Source organism: Echeneis naucrates, chromosome 13, assembly GCF_900963305.1.
Source record: "Echeneis naucrates chromosome 13, fEcheNa1.1, whole genome shotgun sequence".
NCBI lineage: Eukaryota > Metazoa > Chordata > Actinopteri > Carangiformes > Echeneidae > Echeneis > Echeneis naucrates.
The window spans coordinates 10,941,749-10,958,401 of record NC_042523.1 but is presented as its reverse complement, the minus strand read 5'-3'; the positions used below and the strand labels follow the sequence as shown (position 1 = coordinate 10,958,401).

General features: G+C 39.5%; 2 protein-coding genes across 2 annotated transcripts; both read right to left on the bottom strand.

The window, feature by feature from the left end:
• Window positions 1–830: 830 nt before the first annotated feature.
• LOC115053178 (zona pellucida-like domain-containing protein 1) lies at window positions 831–5,281 on the bottom strand. The gene is made up of 9 exons (XM_029517744.1): window positions 5,185–5,281; window positions 4,661–4,881; window positions 4,089–4,273; window positions 3,918–3,990; window positions 3,676–3,773; window positions 2,243–2,323; window positions 1,760–1,928; window positions 1,559–1,661; window positions 831–967 (listed from the first exon to the last, which is right to left on the bottom strand). The coding sequence occupies exons 1-9, from the start codon at window positions 5,279–5,281 to the stop codon at window positions 831–833; spliced, it is 1,164 nt and encodes a 387-aa protein (XP_029373604.1).
• Window positions 5,282–7,532: 2,251 nt separating this feature from the next.
• Window positions 7,533–13,084, bottom strand: LOC115053456 (zona pellucida-like domain-containing protein 1). Its single transcript, XM_029518174.1, has 10 exons — window positions 12,979–13,084; window positions 11,249–11,469; window positions 10,952–11,133; window positions 10,482–10,554; window positions 9,710–9,807; window positions 9,324–9,404; window positions 8,953–9,124; window positions 8,757–8,862; window positions 7,912–7,941; window positions 7,533–7,705 (listed from the first exon to the last, which is right to left on the bottom strand). The coding sequence occupies exons 1-10, from the start codon at window positions 13,082–13,084 to the stop codon at window positions 7,533–7,535; spliced, it is 1,242 nt and encodes a 413-aa protein (XP_029374034.1).
• Window positions 13,085–16,653: the final 3,569 nt, after the last annotated feature.

The window sequence follows — 16,653 nt, the reverse complement described above, 5'->3', positions numbered from 1 at the left end:
CTGATACCTGTAAATCTTTTTGGTTTTTTTACACTAAGCCATTTGATCAGCAGAATGTGGGGTAATGTCACAATATCAATTCCATCTATGATTTAAATCATTAGAAACATGTTACTACAGGAAAACATGCAACGTGTCAGCTCGGGCTTGTAAAAATATAAAGCATGCTGCTTGTAAAACCGTCTAAGGTAGAAGGGCCTCATGGTGAGCAATCCATCATATGTGTCATTCAGGTTCATGAATCATACACAGATGTTGATGTTTATTCATGGGCTGCGTGGCAAATAAACAAGAACTCTGAGTACATGAATCAAAGAATATTTAAATACCGACAATAAACCATTTTTAATGTGAGACAAAAATTTACAAATTCTGATTTATTATCATGAGAATAGTTCAGCATTGTGGAAATGATGTATATTTCTTCTCTTGATGAGAGTTCTCTGAGAAGATTGATGCCACTCCTGACTCATCCTTACATCTGTTTCTTTGGACTGAGCTTTTGAAGCTCAGTATCTACCACCCTCTAACTTGTTTTCTGAATTAATTCCCAAAATGTACAGCTATTTCCTTAAAAATAGCACTGAATATTCTTTCTCTTTTCTTTCTTTCCTTTATAACAGCAGGTGCATTGATCAGACTTCGCCTTCCATAATTTCTGACAGTCTGCAGAGAAACATTAAGTGCTCCAGTCAAAAGGTTGATTCAGTAAAGCAGAGTCCTACATATATACATTATGCACCTCCACCATTATGCAAATGCCACCCTGTCAAACCCATTATGTCATTTAGTCTGGGCTGAACTCTCTTCATCAACCTTATGGGCTGCTGCTAGCTTAGCTGTCTCAGTTTACGATAAAAAGATGCCGCCATGAAAATGGCTGCCACCCCTATCACAGTGAGGACGGCCACAGCAATTCCCAGGCCAACAGACGTGGCCTTGCCATCAGACTGGGCACCAGACAGCGCTGTGCACAAATGAGAGTGACACAGTTATGGGATGCTTTAGAAAAGACACAATGAGTTACTTTTCACTTCTGGAGGAATTGAATCAGTGAAAGCTTTGTGAATTGGTGCTCTCATGGCGTTCAAGTCAATATATTTCATACTCACCCTCTTCTTTAGACAGAGCAGCTGCAAGAAAGAGGGAAACTCTAGTTTATTGTTAGCGGTATTTTCATTTCATGTCTTCATATGGGGGATATAAGAAAGTATTAGGCTCTATTTTGACAGCAATTTAACATTTATCCTGCTGATTTATACACAGAGGTGAACTGCCTGGGGCTACCTTTAGCTTCCTGTTCAGCTGAGAGACATGAGACAGCGGTTAACTTTATCCACCTCTCAGCAGGAACTCAAACCAAAAATGTTCAGCTTTAATTTTGGAGTTCACGTTGACATTTGACTCATAAACTCGGAGCAGAACACATCTCATGTAGAGGAACACTGTCACGTCAATGAAGAAGAAAAATGTTTAAAGCTAAAGGGAGCTGTCATGACAGGCGGGAGATCGTTTGTCTGGCTCTTTCAGATTCTCAAAAAAGTAAGAGGGGACGTACGGTTCTCAGTCATGGCCCTTATAGCTGCTGTGAGCACAGACGGCTCAGTGATGCTCTCCTGGACCACAGCAGTCTCCACACTCCTCTTCCTCCTGTTGCATTGCTGCAAATTAGCCCAGGTAACAAGACATGGGTTGAGCAGGGTCTAAGAGATTTCTAATAGGAAACATGCAGAGAGAGGCGAGGGGGGGCTCTCTTCACCTTGAAAGCGCTGCAGGTGGTGCGCTCGCAGAGCCGGGTGATGCAGTGCAGATAGTAGGTGGAGATGGTCTCGTTCTGCTGCTCAATGAAGCGGAATGCCGGGAAGTAGAAGCGGGCCTGTTGGCTATCCCCGTTCTCCAGCATGGTAGTCAGCTGATCTATGGAGCACCTTTCAATAAAAGGCGAACCTCACAACTGCCCCGTTTGCACATCACAAGGATACATGCAGGCAGTGTATTAATGATAGAACAACAAGTAGACAACATCAAGACTAGGGCTCCCTCTGGATTTTGTGGTTGTGCTTTCCTTATTACATGGATGAGAGGAAAACCTGTAAATATCGGTAAAGGTTTAGCTTAAAGCTGGACTAGTGGACCGAGAAAAAGACCTCATTATCGGGCCTCAATGGACTGAAAGAAACTTTCCAAAGTTCAAAAAATTAGGCTGCTCTTGTAAAACATTTAATATGTTTTTGTGACTTACGATACAAAAAGGTTAAAGAAGGTGGAGTTGGTCGGCTGTGGAGACACAGAGGCGTAGCACCGGTCCAGAAGAACAAAGTACCTGTGGAGAAAGAATGAGGTCCCCAGCACCGAGTCAGAGACTCCAGGTCACAGGTGGAATCCTCAAATTTACAATCTATCAAGAGACAGTCATGTGTTTGGAGACCAGGAGATGGAAAAGGTCTTTTTATTTGTCCAAGAAATTTGAACGTGTTTCTACACGTTTCCGTCTTCCAGAACCTGTACTTATCAAACCATTAAAGGCAAAAATTGTGAAAGTAAAATCCCTTTAACATTGACACCGACACACCGACTTTAGAATAAATGGTGTTTCTCATAATTTGTGATGATGAGTTAGATGCCCCAGAGGTTTCCTAAGAGACGAGTGCAGAAACAGGTGATTGCTAATGCAGACATGCCTCGGAGTGAACGTACAAAGTTTTAAGATGGTCATTATGAATAATGGATGGAGTGAAAAATGAAAAGTAATTTGTTTCCTTTACATTTTCTGAGCCTCTCCATTGTCTACACATTTCAACAGTGCAACAAAAATGTACACATCAGATTACAGTTAGATTTTCTATTAATTTTAATTTTAGCCCGTTTCCATTTTATCTGTATTTATATAAAGCATTAGATTGATTTCAATTATAATAGCAAATATTAAGGATTTCGATTAAAAACATGAACTATATTAAAATACAATTTTGGAATAACAATAAGTAACACTAACAGTCCTGTCTGTGTCTTCTGCTCTAAACCTGATATCCTGTGTTCCCTTGTGAGCTGGTCTTAAAGATTTAACTTTAAGACAAACGTTTTTGTTTTTTTTGGTTTTTCAAGTAGACATGAGTCGCCTCATAAGCGTGTCAGGGCCCGGTAGTGTTGTGTCTGGTCCACTTCCTGTTTTATTCCGAAGTGTTCCCTCGTCTAGCTTTTTTCCCTCCAGTTGATGGTATCCCATACCCTCATGTGATACAGCTGTGTCTTGTTAACTCCAGTGTATATACGTGGTGCGTCTTGTTGTTTCCCTGTCAGTGGTCCAGCGCCTACTGTCCAGGTGTTAAATGATCAGTTTTGCTTCTTTGGATTCTGCATCCGGTGGTTTTGTACCTCTGCCGTATAGTTTGGATTTACGGTTTATTTGACTTTTGGACTGACTGAAATGACTTGAGAACTTTACGTCCCTGTGTTCCTGTCTGTTTTTTGAGTCCAGTTTGTGCCTGATAAAATGAGTCTAAGATACTCGGTTCATATCATTTGCTGTAAAAATGATTCTATCGGTTCTGATGATCAGCAGAGCCATTGTCTGTGAAACTTGCATCCCAGCAGTAATTGAGAGTTTGATAAATACAGGTTCAGGCATAGACAAAGAAAAAGCTGTGGCTTGGATATAATGTTGATAATTCTTACTGTGATGTCAGGTTTGACGCAACCACCTCCACGTAGATGTTTGTTCTCAATTCAACACCCACAGCTGGCATAACAAGGGGTGTGGTGAAGTTAACATCCTGGGAAAGGACATGAATATTAATAACAAAAGAGACTAAAAGAAAATTTTCAAGCTGTCATATTAGAGTAATCTCCAAGAGTTACAATTTGCAGCGGCTGCAGGTAGGAATGAGAGCATGCATGGTATGTGAGAAAGGTGGCACCTTGTACAAGGACATGCTCAGAGTACTGATGAAACTCCCGTTGTTGTCCTTCACAGCAATAGAAGAGGAGGACCTGAGAGGAGAGAAGGCATCAGATCAGACTTTCCCTGGGAGAGAAATTCATTAAGGTGCAGAGTGTTTTCAGCCCATATATTCTAAATGTGTACTTACACATCCACCTGAGTGTTGTTGATGAGGTACTCCAGTGGATAAGTACATGAGTAGTAATACTTGAGCTCTGCATTGTAAGTGATTGTTCCGAATGTGGGGTCAAAGGATCGAACCACTCCACTGACATTGACGGACTGGATGTTGGAGAAGTCTGAGAATATCCCTGTCCCTGGTCCGCTCGTCGTCTGAAGAATTATTTGTGAGAAATATGATTATTTACGAAATGGTTAAAAATAAATGGTAATCAATATTTCTTGGCACAGCAGGAAGTGATGAAAGCACATCTCTTAACTTTCTCTTCAGAAAGGAGGCTGGAGGGATTTGTGACATATGGAGTCAAGAGCAGAGTGATTTACTGCATGTTCTGCCTGTCTGGTTGAAATATTTTTACTTTTATCTTGAATGTCCTCTTTTCCTCCTCCACCAACTCCTGTCTAACCCACAACTCAGCACACAGATACCTTCTACTGGCCTATATCTGTTCTGACGCTCCTCAGCTAAAGGTTAACAAGCTCCATAATCACAATCCCTCAAGACATGAAATCAGGATTCATCACTGATGCAAGACTCACCAAGAAATTACTCCCGCAGGCATTTCCTTCTCTGATGGGGAAGCTGAATCTCACCAGAGGAGGTGCCACTGATGTATCCAGGGTCCCCTGACAGGCCGCATTGTCCCGAATGTGGTTTAGGATCAGTAGGCTCTCGTTGTATCCAGTGTAGACAGCTGGGCAGATTTGAATGGCCAGGTCGATGGCAGATGTGCCGCACATCACAGAAATATCAGTGTATTCTGATGACAATGAAGGTGGCATTATCATTGAAAGATATTGCAGTATTTCTCATTCATTTCATTAGAGTTTTGCTAATGAGAGCCAAAGTCAAACATGCACATTAATACAGTCCACATATTAGGAATATTTGCACTGCAACTTTGGTATACCTTTTTAAACATTTTATAAAATCTAACAATTGAGGAAATTAAATATTGGACTAAACTAAATAAATATGTATTTGGCAAAGGTCCACATCTGATCTAAAATGAATACGTCCTCCTCAGCCTGAGAGCAGAACGTGAGAGCGAAGGTTGTCTTACCTGGTGGTCTTGCAAACACTCCACAGTCAGATAAGCTGAGGGCCTCTCGGCCCGCAATACACAGGGAGGTCAGGATAAGGAAGCTGAATAAAGCCATCTCCCTACTCTGGCCTCTGTGAAAGAGCTGGGGCAAACACAACAGATGTCAAACACACCAAATCCTGAAAAAAAAAATTAAAAAATCCAGCACAATGTAGAAGAAAAAATAAAATCACTAAATCCATTCAGGTGATTTTAATAAAAAAAAAAAAAAAGAAATTAAATGTTTAATCCAGAGTTGCCAATCGAGGAAACCCTGCCGTTATCAGGATCTTACCTCCTCAGTCACTTCTCTGGTTCAACATAAGACAGCACTGGGGTGTTTTATATATGTTGACCATGACTGTTGTGCAGTCACATCACTGTTTTCGGATTGGATGGAAACAGGGTCAATACCACTTTGGTGGGGCTGTCTCAGTCTGTGTGAACAATTTACTTTTTATGGCTGAAGCACAGTGGTCCTCTCCTGGAGGCAAATGATGAAACCGAAGACAGGCCCCTTCAAAGTTATGTGCTTAAACAATATCTTCCAGGCTTTGTGCTTTTTGTGGGAAACGCAGCCCCCTTTACCAACTACTACGAAACTTAATAAAGTAAGGGAATGTTTGCTTTTCATCCGCCTGGGACCTCACACACAAAAGAGGAAAGAGGGCATGTTGACTTCTGAGGTGTTTGTTGGTTTAATGTATCCTGAAAGTCCCTTAATTTGGCAAATTGGTACAAAAGATGGATGGGTGGTCAGAACTTAGTCATATGTTATTAGCAGCTAACTCAGCAACATTGTGTCTCACAGCTGTAACTGTTATGTGTTGCATCACCAACACAAGACTTAGAGCTGAATTTTGGTGGTTTGGAATTAAAGGGAAAGTTCCCATTATTTTAGAGGCTCGTTCAAAATGATGTTAATGTTTAAGTTGAACTGAATGAAGATAATTGAAGGATGGTTAGAAACATGATCTTGTCAGGTGAGCCACCTGGGAAGAGAAAGCTCTGATTGGGGTCAAGGTGGAGGATGGGCGTCTCCATCAACATATGAAACCATATGAAATGCAGTACAGACTCTTATTGTCATGATGTGCCCTTTTAAATATGCAGCGATACAAGCACTTACATATGTGACTCAAGGTCTTAACAAAGTAACGTTTCTTTGGTTTTGACTCACCTGAACTCAGCTTCAACTTTCAAAGCCAAACCCAAGCCTCATTTCTCAAATGTGCAGAGAGTTTAATCAATTACGGCTGATAGTAAACCGAGAGGGGAGATGATTGCGTTTATTCCTCTCATTTCAGGTGTCTTTGGTCATTGTGGATGCTGAATGCATCGCAGAATGGCTGTTGAAATGAGGGATTAGAGTGAAAAAGTGAATGCAGCAGAGGCATGCGGGGCACAAAAACAGCCGCAAAGACGACACGTGATATGCAGTTGCCGCCAACAGACATTTATATAGGTCAGAAGAAGAAGAGAATCAATATGGGAAAAATTTTAAGATTAATTCTGTCATCAAGTGAACGCTGGTGGTTCTGAGTATTTTCCTAATTTGACATTGTGTGAACATGACATTTTCAAAACTTTCTCAGATACGTCCCAGTATTGTTTTATATCATGTTATGAAGGCTAAATAAGGCTAAATAAAATAGCAAGGATCAGTCTAACAAACACATGGAATAGGTTGATGATACAATAATTTAATAATGTCCATACAGAGTAAAGCATACATGCAAACTGGAGTAGAAACACAACAGAAAGACTATGTAGCAACATAATGACAATAAAGAGGTCGGTAGGATAGGTTAAAATACCGCAGATGACATACATTGTAATTTTGTTGTATATGTTGGTCGATATGTGTGTATGTACTGACAAGTTGTTGCTGATATTAGAATGCATTCCTGTTAAAATTTAAGTGTAAGGATAATAAAATTGTGCTGCCTTCATTATGGTAAATTATAGAGTTTCATTGAGTAACTTTCATTAACAATCATTATTTTCATCTATTCCAAATCATTATTACACTGTGCAGTTGTATCCTGCTCTCTAGACTGATTAATGCATCTCCTCCTCTAAAATCTCCAATTATGACTACTCAGGGCAATATTATTTAACACCTCTTGCTTTTGTTACATTCATTTTTGGAATATTTCTTCTTTTTTTCCCCCTCATTTCTGTACCTGGCTTTCATGTCCTTGTTGTTGAAACACTTCAGAATGTATTAAGCCATCATAAAGAAATTGTGTCAACTCCTTGTCATGAAGTGTGCCTACACTGTAAATATTTTTATAAAAATTGTTATTTTACTATATACATTTCGTCTATTTAAAGCTGGGGTTCGAAAGACCTGAGACAGTGTTCGCCGGGAGACGGGACTTCTGCAGAAGGTGAAGTGACAGCAGGACAAAACCCACGCTGACCCCACCCAGGATGACTACACCTGAGATCAGAGCATTGGTCACCGGGTTCATTTGCATGGAGGCATCTCCAGATGCTTGAGGGGGGAAGGTGAACAAAAGCACAAGCTTAAACAAGACGTTTCTTTTTTTTTATTATTTTAATATTAATTTTTTAGAAAAAGCACTGGCCACCCTTTGTTGCTGCCTTAAATCATCAGTTTCCACAGGTAGCCACTATCTTTATTCACAGATTACACTTAAATCCTTTGTATGTTTGGTAACATTGTGTAACAGAGCTTACCAAGTTGAGAGTTGTTGGCAGGGGTTTCGTCTGAAAGATTATTTTAAGAGCGTGAGTCATTTTTACAGCAATGTCATTCTTCAGCAGCTCTGTGTTTCATGATGTGAATTTAAAGGGCAGCCTGTTCATTAATCTACAGCTAGAAGCCAATTAGCTTGGTTTAGCAGCAGGAAAGTTAGTGTGACTGCATCCAAAACTAACAGAATCAATTCACCACCAGCAGCTAGAAAGTGTGATTAATAAGCCACATTAGCTTATTTGTACATCATAAAAAATATAAAGTGAGTTTTGCTTTTTCTACACAGCCTATATCAGTATTAACAGCTGGTTACTTAACAGTAAACAATCATTGTGAGTTCAGCATCAAACATCTTCCCATTATGTGACGAGTGCTGTCTCCAGCAATGGAAATCAATGTCAGTGTCAACTTTTGTGTTTCCTCTATTTCTATTTCTATTTCTTTTTGTTGTGCTGAAGTTAGTGAGCTAACCAGCTTATTCCAGACCAGTCAGATCGCCTCTTTGTTGTCAAATACTGAGTTAATGAAGCAACAAGGCTTGCTCAAAGGCCATGTTATAATCTCTTTTATTGTAAACACAAAGATGGCAGAAGCTCTTGGCAACATTGCTGTTAATACTGACAAATAGCTCCCCGAAGTGTGAGAGTGATCACTGTGGCAGTTTTATTCTTTGTGTTTTTGGTTTTTCTTTCTACCGATTGAACTGGATGCTGGATTTTGTATTAAGGACAAAACTGGGAGAGTTATCAATCTTAATATTAAGCTCTCAGCGGAAAAGTGCATAATTGTATCTCTAATCTTTTATCAGTCAATTTATCCTTCATACCACTCCTGGTGATAATTGGTCCGGCTGTGATGACTGCGTTCCCAGATCCTGCTGGTCGGGAATCAAAGCTCTCCTCTTCATCCCGCCTGCGCCGTCGCCCACAAATCTATCACATCACATTATCATGTTTCAGGCTTCAATGGGGTCAGACAACAAGCATGGAGTCAGAAGTGAGACTCATCGTTTTTATACTTACTGGCATGAGCATGATGCAGTCATCTGCCCGGCAAAGCTTAGTGACACAGTGTAAAAACACTGTTGACATCTTCTGGTGTCTGTGCTTAACAAAACGGAAAACCTCAAAGGAAAAGCGCCCTATCTGACTCTTCCCGTTCTCAAAAACCGTTGTCTGCGGGTCTTTGTTACAGCTGTGTTAAAAAAGACAGATAAACATGTACATGAACTGTATATGCACACAGATTTAATGTGTAAATGTACACTTAACTGCTCACTGAGTAGAAAAAAAAGCATTCATGAAGATAAGCCATTTGGAGGACCTGAATGGGTAACAACTCCCTTTTGTGGTTTATCAAGTCATCATCTTGAGGGGCGAAAAGGCAAGATTACCCAAAGAAAAGGTCATAGCGGAGTTCATCATTAGGATTCCCTGAGGGCGTTGTGTAACAGTAGTCCATCAAGATGTTCCACCTGCAGAGGGACAAATGGGACGATACAAATCATGCTTTTTCTGCTGCAAGCTGGCGCCTTCTCTTAGAATAATAATATAATTGTCTAATGAATGTAAACAAAGAAAAGGGAAAAAAGGCTAAAAGTGATGATGGGAATAATGCTGTAATTGACCAAAACATCATCTCTGCGTTACTCAGGTTGTTGTTGTAGATGTGATGGCAAAGTATCTGTTCCAATAGCAGAATTTCTGCAGATATTTCTGAAATATGACAATTTGGAGAAAATCAAAATTTAATAATGAATGAACAGATGTTATCTGGTACCGTTTGTCTAGGTTTGTGGCTTTCACAGCAGCAAATACTCTTGTTTTGAGAGGCAGTCCAGCCATGGGAATAGAGAGAGGTTGGTTGTATGTCGAGTCCTGTCAAGAAAGAAAAAGAAAAGTCTTATTTTTTCACTCAAAAACGTGAGGCTGGGAGCCAGAAGGAAAGTCTGGCCCTGGCATACTGAGTAGTCATTACACTGATGTTTCTCTATATTCATGCTATTGTCAACAACCTGATGTAAGCAATTAAACCAACATCCAACATTTTATTGTTCAAATGTCTTCTCCTGTGTGAAGCACGAAACAGGCTTTCATGTAGACATAAAGATTTGATATCCAAATAAAGCTGGCAACGTTTAGTTTTTTTTTTTTTTTTTTTTTAAACAAATATGAAGTGAATACTGCATTCTTTAGGAACTTATTCCTGTTGCAGATTTATACACATTTGGGGCTCTGGTGAGTTTAAATGGCAGAAATAAATATGTTCGAGGTAAAACTGAACTACAGTGCCTAATGTCTGTATATGGTTATTTTTGGTACTTTCAGAGGATTTCTTAATTGAAAACGTAAAATATGACACAAGCAAATAAATTTGATCAAAACATTGAGAGATTCATTACAGGAAATACAAAAATGACTCAGAGATCATGAACTCATGAATATTCTTCTAAACCTTGTATTTAAAAGTTTCATAGCTCGTGAATTGCCATAAAACATAATGCTATGATGTATGATTGTACATAATAAGCCGAATGCGGCGGTGAACTCACATTATACAGGATCAAGCTCAATGTGCTCACAAAAGTACCATTGCTGTCCTTGACAGATATTGCAGCAGAGGAGCTGTGAGGAGTTGGAGACACTTATTTCAAAGTTGTTTTTCATCTTTTGGTGGAGTATGCTGCACTTCAAAACAACATTTTGAAAGAAGAGGTTATGATCTAATCCATATAAAAAAAATTATAGTAACTTTTTTAACTCACATGAACAAAAAGCTATATTTTCAATTATGTAAATCACCATCTGAGTCCTTAAGGAGCATATGTTTCATAAAAACAAAAATTATAATATACAAACCCACTTAGGCGTTTAAGCTAGATGGTTTAATGTTACCACACTTTGGGAAATAATGAACAATGCTTTCAATGAAAAAATAAATCTTAATATCAAATCCCCTGGGTCACTCTGAGAAGGTCAAGCACTCTTTTGAACACTAAGTGACTTTTTGGCATTAACTTACGATGCCAGCTGTGAGTTATTGACCAAGTACTCCAGAGGGTAGCTGCAGCTGAATTTATACAACAAACCAGGCAAGTAGCTGATAATAGCTGGTGGGTCAGGGGTGTCAATATAGCCCGCGACATTCCCAATTTGCACCAGAGATATGTTCCCATAGGCATTGGCCCCATAGGCTGTGCTGACCTGCAGAAACAAACATTTCAAATAGCCACTTTGCTTTTTTCACAAGTCAATAAACAACATTAGGAAGGTGTCCAGTATACATGCTAAGAGCATCGAGTATTTATGTATTCTTTACCACCAAGCTGTTACCACAGGCCTCCAGAGTGCTGAGGCTGATGCTGAACAGAACTGCCGTGGGGAAGGTGTTGTTGTTGATGAAGCCTCGGCACTGGGCGTCACCGTGGTGACCGTTCAGGGCCAAATCTGTGTCAGTGTAGCCGGAGAAAAGCACCGGGCAGAAGTTGATCTTTAAGGTGATGGTCTGAACCCCACAGTACACACTGATGTCCCGCTCACCTGCAGGGACAGAAAGGAAGGCAGGCAGGTGAGTCCTCTTGACCCCGGTCACTGCTTCTCTGCCATCACTGCAGTATTCACCAATCAGACATCAAGGGGTGTCTGCTTAGATGATGGACAAAAATGGTTGTCCATCATCTGTTCTCCACTGCTTGTGAGCAGTGAGAACCACTTACCAAACAAATTACTCCAACTCACACTAAAGTGTAAAAATCTCAAGAGATAATATTATTATGCACATGTATGCTCAGAGCACACATGGCTTTTTTATACCATATTTTTTGAATAAATCCCCCACGATATGCTTTGTTTTTTTTTTTTTTACGTTAAAGTTATGTGTGTAAAAGCTCTAATATCCCTGAAGGAAAATGTCTGAAATGTAAAGAAACAAAATTCAAATTAGGGGAGAAAAGAAGTCACGTAGCTGGTTTTGATCATAAAACCCCATAAGGACCATTGGATGGATGAAGGTGTGAGAAAAATAATCAATAGAACACGGCAGTTTTATTTATTTGTGCTTTATCGGGGGGTTGCTGAACTAACTCCATGCATACATCTCTCTTCAACTATTTTCGAGTGGTAATTTATGAGCAGGAGCAAGGATTGCAGGGCACTTAGTTTTGGAGGAGCAGGCTAACAGATTTTAAGTCTAAATCTCAGTAAATCTCAGTAATAAATTTGGATTGAAAATGTGAACCAACACTATGCATAAGCAAATGGAAGCTGCAGCTGTTAAAAAGAGCAGCAGCATCACAAAGAAGTGGTTCAACAAATATAATCCATCCTCGTTATGGGTGTCATTTATATGCTGCTTTATGTTAAGCTACCAATTTATTAAGTACACCTACCTCAAACGTGTGCAATACAACTCTGTAATCAATCCTGCTTTAGAAAGGTTGTTTCTTTTTTCCAAATAAATAAATAAACTCTCATTTGAGCAGCTGTTGTCTTGAATCCTGTCTTATTGACAGGTTCGAGTGTAGACAAACTATAAGACCACTATACCTTGTATAACCATTTCTCCTTAGTCATAGTGTCTCCATTATTTTGTCCAACCCCTGGAGAAGCACTCAGAATCTTTACTTATGCATAGATGTAATGTACCAATGCGTAATTCAATTCGAAGTAAAAACCTTTCTGTACAATTTTGTCTGAAAAATATAACAAAATAATATTTTTTGTTACTTTGAAAAGTAGCAAAGATAGTCCAGATTATACAGAATGGTTTTTAATTCGAGTTTCAATATTAATGCATCTCATGTTAGCATGATTGCAACTGTATCTGGTCGTTTTAGGGCAAGATTGACAATTAAATTGTAAAACAAGTTACCGCATGCGATATTATATTTTAATATAAATCGTTCTATACCGCACATTCATGCACAGAGTCACAGTGACAGAATTTCAGTACAGCGGTACAGCATGTATACCTGAGGCACATATCCGCATTCAGAACATAAGATGGAAAAGAAAGTAGAGTCTGAAAAGAGTTTCAGTTAGTCTCCTCACCAGGAAACCTGCTGTGGTAGTTGGCATCACAGTTGTATCCATTAAACTGTGAGGAGACTGAAGAAGTGCTAGCCGTCAGCAGGAGGATGAAAAACATTCGTGTCATTGCAGCACCTGGGAGAGGTTTGCCCACTGTCATCTTCAAAGGGTCAACATTGCATTAACCACATTCCTCAGATATGTGTTAAAAACAAGGCCCTTATCTCAAAATTAGATGATTGACAACAGCGCTCTTCCGCCTCTCTTGTTTCCTTGACAGCCGCACGCTCTGACCTCTATCAAAATGGTACAACCTTTTTTTCCGAGGTCCTCTAATCGTTGGTATTCCGTCTCCTCTGCCCCCTTATACCTCAGCTGCTCACGCTGTCCCCAAACCTCTATTAGTCAACCCCTTTTAAACTGAGGTCACCCTTCTTTCTCTCCAGCTCATTTCATTCCACTCCCCCTCTCTCCACTTGTTTACCTGTTTCCTGCTTTTTCTAAAGTAATTGTTTGCAACTCCACTTACCCTGGTTTGTGACGAGAGAAAAGTTCAACACTGCGGCTTATACTTTTGGTAGCATCAAGGACCTAGACCAAACACAATGTCAGCCCTGCGTGTATCTGTTGTGGGTGCACAGATGAAAAAGATAGAGGATCTCTTTATCTAAACATTTCAACAAAAACTCACTACAGTGCAGAACATGGGAAAGTCTGTCTGATCTGAATGGCCTGGACAAATCTTTTCATATTGCCCAGAAACCTGAGCATACTCAGAGGGTTCCCATTCGTTTCTCCTCAGTTGGATCTCTGTCTGTCAGCCTGCACAAACGGTGGGCCTCAGCAGGGGGGGCCCAGCCCAGGAATTAAGCTGTCATCAGCTGCCACTGCAGCCCCCATTCACAGGAACATAAAAGTCAGCTCATGGTCTGATGCAGGGCTGCATGTGGGTAATTGTGATGCACAAAGCATCATTAGAGTACAGGTATTCATCAGTGCATACACCTACACCGTGGTGTGTTCAGTGTTACTGAAGGTAAAAGTGAGTTCTTAAGTCTGCTTTATAAAGTTTTGATCTTTAATGTTACTTCAGTTATTGCATTATAAAGCAAAAGAAGAATTAAAACGAATATGAAGAATATCTTCCTCTTCTCCAAATTTCAGGTTTTTTGATCTTTAATTGATGTGTAAATTTAAAGAGCTGTAAAGTGTGGGGAGGTACACTGACTTCAAACTGCACATTATAATCTCCATAAAGAGAGAGGATTTATTAAAGAGCATATTAAAGAGGTGTATTAGACTGCTCTGGTTTTATCTAGCTGTCACTAATAAACTACCAACCATGAATCACATTAAAAGACCGAAGTCTGTGCCACTCTCTCCTTTCTTGGCGGCTCCTTTTTTTAAAAAGGGCAGAAATAAAACTGGGGGTGCTATAGGTTTAAACATTAATCAAAAGGGTGTATATGGCACATTTCCAGTGGATTAATACATATTTAACACTTTTTCTTACTGATGTGTACTTAAACAGGAAGTCACAGACACAGTCATAAGCTACACTTCCTTTCCAATCAATTGAATAGCCTGGATTTTTTTTCTCTCTCTCTCTTCAGTAAAATTTCTGTCACTAAACTGACGGTTTGAATCAATTAACTTCTTGTTTTCTGTTATTAGACCGGTGACACAAACGGCAATTTAAGTTGTATTTTTGGGAATTATCATTATTTCCATCAGTCTGTCCCTCAACAGAAAATCAAATTGTTCCATTTTCAACTATTTCAACACAAGGTCGACTCGCTGTTCTTGAGATTTTGGCCATAACAGATTAGATTTCTTATTGGAGTTTGCCTGTTGTTTTGAAAATGTAGGTCGGCAGTTCCTTCAAGAATGTTTGTGCAGTACTGTCTTCTTGTATTCATCTCACTGTGTGTACGCTGAATAACCAGATGTAAAATTACACAAAGGAGCTCACAGCTCAAAATTTGCCTGAGGGGTCACCTGGAAGGTTAAGCTGGCAGTTTGCCCACCCATCTTAGGTATTTACAGCTTAATACTGATTTTCAATTTGAAGTTCCTCTACATCGGCTTCACACTTCATGACTAATTTCATCATCACTGCACTATAATATGCGCTGGCAGCACATATCAGATGATGCATTACTTTTGTGGCCAGACTATCAATTTGCATTGTATGGAAGCTACATTATTTCCTCCAGCGCCGAAAAGCCAATCTGTTTTCTACAGCTGAAATTATTTGAATTACTGACACTCATCAATAACTTATTAATGTCCCAAACTGATTTCTATTTTCAAATGTAAATATGCTATTTGCTAGTTTCCAAGATTTACATAATAGTAAATTCCACTCGTTGAAGTTTTTAACTCAACAAAATTAGCGTTGCTCATACTTTCTCACAACAAGGACCCCCATTTGATACTTGATTGCTCTGGGGTCCATCTTACCAGGGTTGTTATACTTTAGAGAAAGTATAACAAATATGTCATTATTTTCAGTCAGATTCAGTCTCTGCTGTTTCCTCCCAAACAACAACACACAAGATATTTGTGTATGAGCACATAGAAACATTATACGGCAGAATTTTCCCTCCCCACTCATGTCCTCACCCAAGAACTCTTCTCTGCGTCACTCTGTTCAGACTCATCTTGGCCTGGGGCCTCATGTGCCGTTCTCACATCCTCACTGTGGGCCTTGCAGGTACCCGCTGGCCCACAGCTGGCTGCAGGTATTGCTGTTCACTCCAGCTCACCTGCCTCTGTGATGAGGTAGGGCTGAAATCAAATATGAAGCTCTTACAAGCAGATAAGTTCCGTTCAGAGCCAACAGGATCAGATGGCCATGTATGCATGAAATGAATACATATGCTGAACCCATTTCTATCCTTCTTATTTTACAAATCCCACCCAGCAAATGACCTCTTTAGCTTGTTTGTGTTTCAGCCGCGTGACTTTCTGTACGATTTTCTTTAAGACTGGAAACTACATGCATGTACACAGAGAGAGAGGGAGAGAGCCATAACTATTAAAAATACTATTTTTAATTTGAAATTAAAATAGATATTATTTTATAGGTATATTAAAAAGGCCAACTTTTTTCACCATATGTTGGACCTTATTGTACCTATTGACTCAAATGTTGTAGGAAAACCTTTTTCATCTCCATCCATAATACCACCAGTCTCTGTGCAACACTTTGGAGCTTTGTGAATGTTTCCTGCAGGTCTTCCTTTTTCGAGGACTCAGACGTACTGCCACACTCGGATCTGACTGATATAGTCGTCTGTATCTGATCAACCTGAAACATCCAGGCTCAACAAACAGGCACTTAAATCACACAATCTGGACCTCATCACAAAACCTGTGAGAGTGCAGCTATAACCTTACACTCCAGCTTTAATGGAGGCAGGAAAGTGAAGTCCTCATCAAAGGCCATGTTGCAATTTGATCTTCGATAAGCAATCTTTGAAAAAGCCAGAAAACTTTTTTTTTTTTTTTTTTTTTAAACACAGTATAAGGGAACATTTATAAAATGTGCTGGGAAAAAATATTGTTTATTTCTTATCATAGCTTGTATTTGTACTACAAATTCAAGTGATGTGCATAAATTGAAAAACCTGAAAAAAGTAAATATAACAATTTAATTTCTAATGCACTACTGATGCAGGTTATCAAAAGAAA

Excerpts from the sequence above, each read along its gene's own strand:
- LOC115053178 (XM_029517744.1), bottom strand. The coding sequence starts at position 5,281 with ATGGCTTTATTCAGCTTCCTTATCCTGACCTCCCTGTGTATTGCGGGC. Across the intron at positions 4,274-4,660 it reads CCTGCGGGAGTAATTTCTTG|ACGACGAGCGGACCAGGGAC; the intron begins GTGAGTCTTGCA and ends ATAATTCTTCAG. Across the intron at positions 3,774-3,917 it reads TGAGCATGTCCTTGTACAAG|GATGTTAACTTCACCACACC; the intron begins GTGCCACCTTTC and ends GTCCTTTCCCAG.
- LOC115053456 (XM_029518174.1), bottom strand. The coding sequence starts at position 13,084 with ATGACACGAATGTTTTTCATCCTCCTGCTGACGGCTAGCACTTCTTCA. Across the intron at positions 11,470-12,978 it reads CTACCACAGCAGGTTTCCTG|GTGAGCGGGACATCAGTGTG; the intron begins GTGAGGAGACTA and ends CTGTCCCTGCAG. Across the intron at positions 9,405-9,709 it reads GCCACAAACCTAGACAAACG|GTGGAACATCTTGATGGACT; the intron begins GTACCAGATAAC and ends GTCCCTCTGCAG.